Source organism: Coffea arabica, chromosome 8c (assembly GCF_036785885.1).
Source record: "Coffea arabica cultivar ET-39 chromosome 8c, Coffea Arabica ET-39 HiFi, whole genome shotgun sequence".
In the NCBI taxonomy this organism is placed as follows: domain Eukaryota; kingdom Viridiplantae; phylum Streptophyta; class Magnoliopsida; order Gentianales; family Rubiaceae; genus Coffea; species Coffea arabica.
The window spans coordinates 27537674-27548889 of record NC_092325.1 but is presented as its reverse complement, the minus strand read 5'-3'; the positions used below and the strand labels follow the sequence as shown (position 1 = coordinate 27548889).

At 38.0% G+C, this 11216-nt stretch overlaps 1 protein-coding gene across 1 annotated transcript; it reads left to right on the top strand.

Moving 5' to 3' along the window:
- The first annotated feature begins 1151 nt into the window (after positions 1 to 1151).
- Positions 1152 to 2548, top strand: LOC140013448 (uncharacterized). Its single transcript, XM_072062730.1, has 2 exons — positions 1152 to 1580; positions 1727 to 2548. Exons 1-2 carry the CDS (start codon positions 1152 to 1154, stop codon positions 2546 to 2548), a joined length of 1251 nt encoding a protein of 416 aa, XP_071918831.1.
- Positions 2549 to 11216: the final 8668 nt, after the last annotated feature.

The following is an 11216-nucleotide window of genomic DNA, read 5'->3' as shown; positions in this document are numbered from 1 at the left end:
GCATTGAAAGAGATCCTGAGAGGTTTACTATCTCACATATGTGGATACAGGTGTGGCAACTCCCAATCCACTGGTTGTGTAGAGCAACGGGATTTAAAATTGGGGAAGCATTCCAATCAGTCAAGGAGGTGATCATCCCAGCAGGGGATGGAAAAGAAGGGAAACATATGAAAATTCTAGCAGAAGTAGATATCTCCCAACCCCTTATTAGAGGAATGCTGGTCAAACACAATGGAGTGGAAGTGTGGGCAGAATTTAAATATGAGCGGTGTCCGGATTTCTGCTATAGATGTGGGGTGATTGGTCACAATGATAAATCATGTTCTTATGAGGAGCAGAATGGACTAACATTGAGCGATGGACAATATGGGGTGTGGCTGAAAGCGGGGAATATAATGTCCTCTCCAATGAGAAATGCAGGGGGAGAAAAAATACCAGATAGGGGACCACATGCCCAATTAAGAGGGTTGCTAGTGATAAATGAGAGAGCTGGAGAGAGTGAGGAAGAAAGGAAAACGAAAGAAAAAGGACAACCTCAGGAAACTAATGGGCAGGAGAAAGGAACGGATAGAACGGGGAAAAAAAGGAATATAGAGGACAAAGAGGAGGAAAAGAGGGATATGGTGCAGGAGAGGAAATTGAAGGAGAAGGAAAATGGGGGGGGAGAAGGGAAAAGAAAAAGAGAGACAACTGCCCTTCAAGCAAAATATGAACCAACAGGAAAATGAGGGTGAAAAAGAAACTGAGAATATACAGGCAATGTGGATAGATGTGAGTGAAAGAGAGGGAGGGGAAGGGATGGAAATCTGGCCAAGAGGTGAGGAGGGGGAGGGGAGTAGTGCAGGAGGAAGAGAAAAGGAGACTGGGCAGGAGGGGGATCAAAAGGAGAATGTGAAGATTGGACGAAAGAGTAGATATTCTAGAGGAGGTATAAGGGGGAGGAGAGTTCCTTTGACTGAGATTAGGATACAAAATGAGCAACCAAGGTTAAAGGAAAAAAGGAAGTCTATGCTGGGGGATGAACTAGATGAAATGCTTGTGGACTCAGATACCATGGAGCAAGGAAGGACAAAATTACAAAAGAAAGAGGTGCAGATGGAAACATTACTGAGGGTGACGGAGGCAATCCCTGAAGGGCCTCCACAGTGTAAATGAAGATAGGGGTGTGGAACTGTCGAGGCACAGGGAGCTCCTTGATAGTTCCCCAGTTTAAGGAGGTACTACACATCCACTCTCTGGAAGTTTTATTTCTATGTGAAACAAAAAACCAAAAAGAGTTTATGGAAAAGGTAAAACAGAAGCTGAAATTTGATAAAAGTGCAATTGTAGATTCAGCAGGAAGAGCTGGGGGCTTGACACTATTTTGGAAACATTGGATCAAAGTAATAGAAGTAGAGCTCGCTGGCTTCTATATCACAGCTCGTATGATGGACATGAAGGCAAGGTGTGAATGGACTTTTGTGGGAATATATGCTAGTACAGATGATAGGAGAAGAAGAAGTCAGTGGAGAGAGTTAGAAAGTAAGATGAATCAGTGGGGTGAGAAGTGGATCATAGCAGGAGACTTTAATGACATCTTGGCAAATGGAGAGAAGTGGGGGGGGGGAGAAGACAAAGAACAGAAGGGAGTTTTGCAGATTTCAGGGGACTAGTGAGTAGGAATAATTTGGTAGACATAGGATATAAAGGGAAACCTTGGACATGGAGCTCGCATTGCGATGGTCAGGAGATTAAACAAAGATTAGATCGAGCACTAGCAAATCAGGAATGGGCCAAAAAGTTTGAGACAGCAAAGTGCTTACATATAGAAAAGGAAGCATCTGACCACAGCTTGATTATGATTGACACAATACCAAAGAAAAGGAAAGGAGGGAGCAGGTTTCATTTTGATAAGAGATGGGCTCAGAATCATCAAATACAAGACGAATTTGATAGAGCATGGGCAACACCCCAAAAAGGATCCAAGATGTTTAGTTTGACCAGAAAAATAAAGTACTGCAAAACAAGATTGATAGAATACAGTAAGAAAAACAAGACAAACTTTGGGAATGAGATAAAAAGCTTGAAGCAAAAGATCCTGGAGGCAAAAAAAGGGAAGTACGAGAAGAACAAGGGGGTAGTTGCGGAGCTGAAGTTGAAGCTAAGTCAAGCTTACAAACAAGAGGAGATATACTGGGCTCAAAAGGCAAGATGTAGGTGGTTGAGAGAGGGTGACAAAAATACAGCTTTTTTCCATGCAAGGGTGAGAACTAGGAAACAGAGGAATAGAATTTCATGCCTGCAAAAGGAAGATGGGAACTGGTGTGAGACTGAAAAGGAGATAGAGGAGGAAATTTGTAACTTTTACAAGGCAATTTACACATCTTCCCAATCGGATAACTTTGATACAGTTACTGAAGGAGTCCCTTGTATAGTCACAATGGCGATGAATGACATGCTGATTAAACCAGTGGAGGAAAAGGAAGTGAAGACTGCATTATTCTCTATGCACCCGGATAAAGCCCCAGGACCTGATGCTATGCCCCCTTTTTTCTTTCAAAGATACTAGAATACATGCAAGACTGACATTGTGATGGCTATCCAAAGGTTTCTTGCTGGGGGCTATTTACTAAAGGCTTTGAATGAAACAATAGTGACTTTGATTCCTAAAGTAGAAGCCCCCATAAATCTGTCTCAGTATAGGCCTATATCTTTATGTAATGTCATTTATAGAGTCATCGCAAAGGTGTTGGCAAACAGGCTAAAAAGAGTCATCCCAAAGTGCATTACCTTTGCTCAATCTGCTTTTGTCCCTGGTAGACACATTCTTGATAATGTTATTTTAGCACAGGAGCTATTGCATTTTATGAAAAATAAGAGAACAGGCAGAAATGATTTTATGATCCTAAAACTGGATTTATCAAAGGCCTATGATCGAGTAGAGTGGAAGTTTTTGGGGAGGTTGATGATGAAGATGGAGTTCTGTCCCACATGGATAAAATGGATCCTTAACTGTGTAACCACAGCAGCTTACTCTTTTAATGTATATATTCAATTGCAGCTTCCCAATCTGCGATAATCAAACTCATTACTTATGTTCATTTAAACAAACCAATCGATGAATTAGTAATATCAAATCAACTGAAATCAGGAATTCAATTGAAAAAATAGCCGTAAAATATGAAAATAAAATAAAAACCATGAAGAAAAGACATCTCTATAGTATTTTGAGAACTCGTTTCAAATGTGATGAGCAACCCTAGGGGAAGACCCTCCCAACCTTGTAATTATCAGAGTTGGATCTTTTCTCCCAATAGAAATTGAACTCGATTGTTCTCATGAACTCAAGACCTCTGACACACAAAAATAATCAGCAACTTTAAGCAAAAATGATGGATGAAGAGACACCACGATTAGGGAACAAGCTAATTGATAAAGTCAGATTTGAATCCTAAGCAATGAACTCAAGAATTCAAGAGTAAGTTCGATTAAGAACTTGAAGGAAAATTCCTCACGATTTCTGGTTGTAATAATCTCTCTTTTACTCATACAAGAGGTGCCTTTTATAGGCCAGAACTAGGGTAAATCCGTTTGGAGTAAGGATTGATAATCTACCTACAATGTAGGAGCGGCTCCTACATTCCAGCCAGGAATTCGGTCAGAAACTTAAAGAGCCAGCTCTTTAAGACTTCCCGATAAGGCCTAATAATTAATGAAACTTACTAACGGATTAAAACTCAAGGACAACATGTCCTTTGTACGATTAACAACTACTAAGCTAGGCAGCTTTAAATCAACTACTAACTAATCTACCAAGTAGGAGATCATTCTTGCACTTCAAATGTACAAGTGAGCAAGGTAACTTCATGGTCCATCAATTCTTCAAACTTAGCCTGCTCCTTGCTTGTATGGTGAATAATCAAGGCTCTTAAAGCTTCCTTCACCTTCTTGGATCTTGATCTTGTCATCGGACCACCAATGTTGATCAAAGAATCCTTGACCCAAGGCTGAAGTTATTTATTGCACACCCATATCCGTATCATTCCCTCTTTCCTCGAAAAGATTCGTCCTTAAATCTTCAAAATCTCCTCTTGAAAGTGATTTGTCCACAAATCGATGGTGCGCTTAAAGGACAGCAATGTCGGAAATAGACGAATGACTACGAGCCATGTTGCATGTCGTTTGGTTAGCTTCGGGAAGCTCTCAAACAAGGACATGCGCCAAGGTAGGAAAGAGCTTGTGTAAGGCGTGTGAAAATCCCAAGTGGCAATCCAAAACTCTCTAATTATCCTTTGGTCATGAATCTTCACATTGACACCTTGATTGTGCAAAGGTGTAAAATCCAGCACTAGTTGACATTGATTTGAATCATCTTGCATGGATAAATTGAAAGCAACTTGTTGCATGGATGAGGCACTAAACAACTCGTGGAGGACAGCTTTGGGATCTTGCGTGACACACAATTTCTCATCTTCCAACATATAAGGTAGCAAACAATTGAAATCCACTTCATGAGGGTTACTCGAACTAGCACAAGTTGAAGTTGACAAATTGAGCACTTGGCCACCAGCTTTTGGTTGTGTGAATAAGCATGAAAGATCACCACCTTTAGTTGGAATAAGCACGAAATCAGGTTGTAAGTCTTTAATCAAAACTGAAAAATTTTGGACAGCTTTACAACCTACAAAAACAAAATAACCTTCAACTTGAAACAAATTAGAAATTGGGTAAAGAAGTAATGGTACATCATCAACTAAATGGTAAGAAGGTATAGAACAAGTTTTAAATGTGAATACTCCCTTTGCCACTTCATTATTCCTTCCACCAATTGATTCAACTAGAGAAGGCATTGCTAGCCTTTTACACTTTCCTTCAAAATCTGCATAAGAATTACAAGTGTTAGGATGGAAATTATATTCAAAAGAAGGTAAAAATGATGAATGAACCATAGGTAGTAAATGAGAGTCAAAGTTTGGAATTCTCCCTTCATGGTTGGTTTGAATTGATTCCCTTTTGGTATGGACAGATTTGAATTGAAATTGTTCCATGAGGTGATCCCAAGTAGATTTAATTCCTAAAAGACAAACTCCATGGAAACCAGTGAATTGTACAAGTGACTTTGGAATGGAGCATGGCATGACTAACTTCACTTGACTTTGCTTAATCTGCACAAATGAAGAAACACTAAATAAACCAAAGGTAAGTTCGTTAGAAAAACAATAAGCTCTCACATTTTTGCTCAAAATCAGGTCACTTTCTCTTTTTTCTTCCTTTTTACCACTCATCTCATCAGATTTTTCCATCTCTTTATCTAGCTTAATGCCCTCGATTGTTTTCTCATTATCAACCTCCTCAACAAATGGTTCAATAGGATGAGATACTCCTTTGTTGGGAATAGGGTCAGCTACCTCCTTCTTAAAAAACTCACTTTGATAGCATCCATTTGACTCCATTTGTTTTTTTGGTGTAGAAGACGTTGATATGTCTCCCAAAATGACTCCTCATGAGGTGATTCAATTCTAGGTTTAGGCCTAGAAAATGTTGAATGAAGCTTCTTATCATCTCTTGCATAAACTGGCTTTAAAGAGGTAGATTGCATGGAACCCCTCCTCTTGAGAGATTCGTTCTCTCGTTGGAGCTGATCGTACAAGTCCGTAGTATAATGGAAGGGTACAAACCGCTTTCTCATCACTTGCTTCATTTCAGTCCGAATGTCAATCGGTTGTTCCCTATTTCTCCTCCTTGTAGCACATACTTGCTCCCACCAAATAAATGCGTAATCTTGAAATTCAATAGCTGCAAGTTTCACCTTTTTCTCTTCAGAATAGTTGTGGACTTCAAACACTTGCTCAACTCGTCTAACCCAATCCAAGTAAGATTCAGGATCATTTTTCCCATGAAAGGTAGGCATCTTGGTCTTGATGGAACCAAGTTTGTCATCGGTTCTCCTAGGTCGGCCTCGACCTTTCCTCGCTTCTCTCTGGCTTTTTCTTGATCGAAAGAGGATGTTAGAATGATACCCCTCATCATCCGCATCATGATCAGCACTCTGAACACTCGAAACCCTATTGTGTGTATCTCCAGTACCTCGCATCTCAATGGCAGCCAGCCTGTCGGATATTTGTGTCATCACAACTTCATGTCTCTCCGCTTGTTTTTGAAGAGCTTGGAGCACCAGTTTGAGTGACATGTCAGTCTCAGATGGCTCAGGCATGTTCCCCTCTTGAGACATATTGTCCAACCTGCAAAACAAGTGTATCCTAGTCTACCTTGCAAGCACTCGTGTATCACTCAAGGAAACACACTCACTCTCAATTTTCCTTCTCGAAGTTCTTAAAACAACTCAAACTCTCAAAATTCCAGAATTAATTACCCTATAAGTAAGTAACAAGACACAAAACAGAAATTTGCAAATCTTAGAAAAACTCGACCCGAAGCTAGAACCTCTTTTTCTTTTTCTTTTTTTTTAGAGGCTGTTTTTGCTGAGTTTCTGGCTAGTATTTGGATGGTAAATGGTGTTTGTGGCGGTTTAGGTTTGGTTTTGGAAACTGATTTGGGGGTGTTTGGGGCTGGTTAGGTCGTTTGGGGTTGTTGGAATTCAATTAAGGTTGGAGACTCAAGAATTGGAAACCAATCAAGATTTGGAGACTCAAGTTTTGGGAAACCAATCAAGATTTGGAGACTATTCAAGAATTGGAAACCAATCAAGAATTGGAAACTCAAGATTTGAGATACTTGATTTCCTTTGTGTGAGAGCCGATTCCTTCTCTTCTTTGTTTTTTTTTTTTTTTTTTGTTCTCTCTCTTTTTTCTTTTTTTTTTCTTTTTTTTGCTTCGGCTCTTCAAGGAACACAAATTCAGGTCACACCAACAAGTTCAAGAAAAACGGATGAAAGGTTATGCAAATTTCAAGAAGGCCCTGGTTCTTGATTTATTGTTCAAGAATTTTCAAAACAAGATTTGATGGTCCAAGAACCTCAAGAATTTGTTCAAAAAGTTCAAGAACTTCCCCAAATTGAGTTGTGGTGTTTAGGATTTGCAAGAACAACAACCACTACTCAAGAAATAGGCAAAACAGAATTTCAGCAATACTAAAAAAAAAATTCCAGCAATACTCTAGCAACTTGGACACTAAAACAATATAAGGTACGTGACTCTTTTTTTTTTTTTTTTTTTGTCTTTAAACCCTAACAACCCGAACAAAAGTATAACAGACTCAAGAACAAAAGTTGGACAGAAAACACAAAAGACAATACCCAAACAGTTTTTTTTTTTACTCGGATGAACAGTAACGTGAACAGTACGCTACAGTACGATGAACAGTATTTCGGAACAGTAACGATGAACAGTAATCGCTACAGTTTTTTTTTTTTTTTGACAAAAGACACAAACTAATAAGATATGAACAACTTCAATTGAAAGAGAATTAACCTGATGCTCTGATTACCAACTGATGAGCAACCCTAGGGGAAGACCCTCCTAGACCTTTTTTTTTTTTTAGGGAACAAGCTAATCGATAAAGTCAGATTTGAATCCTAAGCAATGAACTCAAGAATTCAAGAGTAAGTTCGATTAAGAATTTGAAGGAAAATTCCTCACGATTTCTGGTTGTAATAATCTCTCTTTTACTCATACAAGAGGTGCCTTTTATAGGCCAGAACTAGGGTAAATCCGTTTGGAGTAAGGATTGATAATCTACCTACAATGTAGGAGCGGCTCCTACATTCCAGCTAGGAATTCGGTCAGAAACTTAAAGAGCCAACTCTTTAAGACTTCCCGATAAGGCCTAATAATTAATGAAACTTACTAACGGATTAAAACTCAAGGACAACATGTCCTTTGTACGATTAACAACTACTAAGCTAGGCAGCTTTAAATCAACTACTAACTAATCTACCAAGTAGGAGATCATTCTTGCACTTCAAATGTACAAGTGAGCAAGGTAACTTCATGGTCCATCAATTCTTCAAACTTAGCCTGCTCCTTGCTTGTATGGTGAATAATCAAGGCTCTTAAAGCTTCCTTCACCTTCTTGGATCTTGATCTTGTCATCGGACCACCAATGTTGATCAAAGAATCCTTGACCCAAGGCTGAAGTTATTTATTGCACACCCGTATCCGTATCAAAATGCCTCGATGGTAGGCTCAATGGGCACAGTCCTAAGGTCCAGATTGATTAGTGGATATACTCTCTTCCTTTTGAAGCTTTCCTGCCCAGAAAACTAAAACTGTTAGGTAGCTTGCAAGGTTGTTTTGGAGGTAGTTGGGGCTTTTGCAGGTCTAGGGATGGAGGTTGCTAGCATGGCAAAACTGACCATCATTGATTATGGCGGAGATGAGGATGAGGAAGAAAAGTAATTTCAGATGTTTATGGATGAGGAGTTGTGGAAGAAAGCGAGGTTCATAGAAGAGGGGTTCAGGGCTTTCTTTTTTCTCAAGTCATGATGTTTTGTTTCAGAAGATCCGCTTGCCATCTTAAATTTGTTTGAGGGCATAGTTATGAAACCCTATCCAACAAGGAACTGACGAAGGGACCGGCTCAATTGGATTATTAGTTCAACGGTGGGTCACGAGCTGGTAGTTTACTAAATAATACTTAGGCTTAATTGCAAAGTGCACCCTCAAACTATTACCAGTTTGTACATTGCACCCCTAACTATGAATTGTAGTAATATACTACCTTTATCTTTAAATTTTTAGCATATTACTCAATTATCATTAATTTGGTGGGATATAGGTTAGTGAAATGACTTCAACAACCTTGAAAAATCTATGTTGCCTAATTTGACCTTTTACAACTCTCACAATTGTGGCCACAATCATATTTACAACTAATTAATGGCATCACAAGCAATTTTAGAAGTTCACATGCAAGGATTTTAATTTCTCTTGTTATCTATTATTTTTCCATTTTTTCATAGCAAAAGCAAGGAAAAATCTCTTCACCTATGCTTTTGTCTGGTGATTAGAATGTTTAATCTCTTATTTGCTAATCCAAAATTAGTTTCCGTCAAATTCCACTTCAGATTCCCTATCAGCACCATATATCAAAACTAACCATCACCAAACTCATAACCACAGCAAACACATGGCAAACTACCCAAATTAGAAAAACCAAAACAAGCCACCAAGATAAACCCATCATTAATGAAACCAAAACCATAGACATAAAAACAACTCCAAACCTAATTCATTTGGGATGGAGGAATTGAGATGATAGATAGGCGTCATCTTTGAGATTAGGATAGAAAGATGAAGGTTATTGGGGTTTTAGAGGAACTACAATTGATTCATAGGTTTTGTAAAAGTGAAAAGGAGAATTCGAGACTTGCTTGAGAACAAAGAATCAGAGAGGTTAGGGAGTTTAAAAAATGGATAAGGGATTTGTTTGAGGACAAAAAATTAGTGAAGAAGAGAAAATGGAAATGGACTGGGGTTGTTCTAGGGATTGGAGAGTGGAGGGTATCTCATAGGGAGAGGCAAAAGAATGTGAGCATAGGAAATGGTCACCATAGGGATTTTGATTACTCACAATGAGGCAAAATAGTCATGAAAGCATTTTCTTGACTAATTTATAGTCGATTGAGGTACAGTGCTAAAAATCAATAGATGAAGGTATTATAGTGCTACAATTCGTAGTTTAAGATGCAACCTACAATCCAAAGATAGTGTGATGGTGCATTTTGCTATTAACCCTAATATTTACAAATACAAAATAGAATTTTTATTAAATATAAAATATATAACAAAGAGTTATTAGATGCTAATTGTTGTACTTAGTAAGATATAAAATGGACATATAAGCACTAATAGAAGACTTAATTTCAATTTATCATACTTTTACATACATAAATATTTAGTTATCAAACAAAAAATAAGTAAGTGATAAGTTTTATGCACATTTAAATGGAGATCCAATGTATATCTTTTCAAAAGCATATATACATTTTGGTTCAAAAGACCAACAATTGTGAAATTTAAAAAAAAGGGGCAATCAATAACCAAACGGTTCCTATTGAGCTAGCAAGCTAAATATATATAACTAGGTCCACTCCTTGTGCATTCAAACTATAGACCCAACTCGACTTAATGGCCGACTTGTTGAGCCGAACGATTGAACTGTCAAGTTGGGATTCGTTTAATAACTATGTATGATGATCCACGTGTGTGCCCATTGAGAATTCATTTTCCGCTGTTTTCTCACAAAAAATTGAGAGGAAATGGATTTTAGTGTAAATAGAGAGGGATTTTCCTTGGTGGTTTCCTTAAAAGTCTTTCATTGGTCCTTTTCACTCTAACCAACAAACTCAAGAAATGAATTCATGTGGAATTCCTTTTCTTTTCCATAGTTGTTTTCCTAGATCCAAATTGGGAAAAAAATTGACAAAAAAAGGTCTAATTCCCTTCCCTCAATTGTCCTCTCTACCCAATCAATCGTCCGTCTCCTCATCTCTCATCTCTTGAAATCAATGTTTTGAAAGCTAGATCCGACTAGCTAGTTTGATCGGTCGAACAGCAAATGGGTCGTGCCTCTGATCTGATTCACTAAATAACCATTCTATTAAACTAGTCAAATTTGATCAAGAATCAGCTGAACCAATTAAAGTTGGTAAATTCGAGAGATTCAACTAGGTTTTACTAATTTTTTTTAAAACAAACATTTCCATTTTGTTCAAAATTTTTAATCCTAAAAAAAATAATTAAATCATTGAATCGGGGTTGAACCTGTTGAACAGCGAACTAGAGATTCTTCTAGTTTGATCTCAGTCTGAATTTAAAATCATTGCTTGAAGTTGATTCTAACCTTTGAATCTGATCTTCCAATCCATGATTATTGATTGGTAATTCTGCTGTCCTAGCTACCTCCCCATTAAAGAAGAGACACTATCTACTTCTGGGCCATATTCTGAAGGTAATTGTCCACAATACTGCCAAACTATACATTCATAGCCTACCCAACCATCCATCACTTTCTTAATATGTGGAAGAGATTTATGTTTTGCTCACATGATTTTTAATACTTTCATGCTTTAATTTCATGCATTTGCTTCCTTTCTATTGGAATTTTCTTTAAGTATAGGAGAAGGTGTCCTTTCTTCGCTTGCCTCTCTATGTGGAGGAGAATAGTAAGTAATAGCTCATCTTTCTCATGCCATGGTATCTAAAAAGAAATTATATGAACTACTCACACACCGAGTTGAAATTTCACACATTTCGCCACATTATATAACAAAGAAT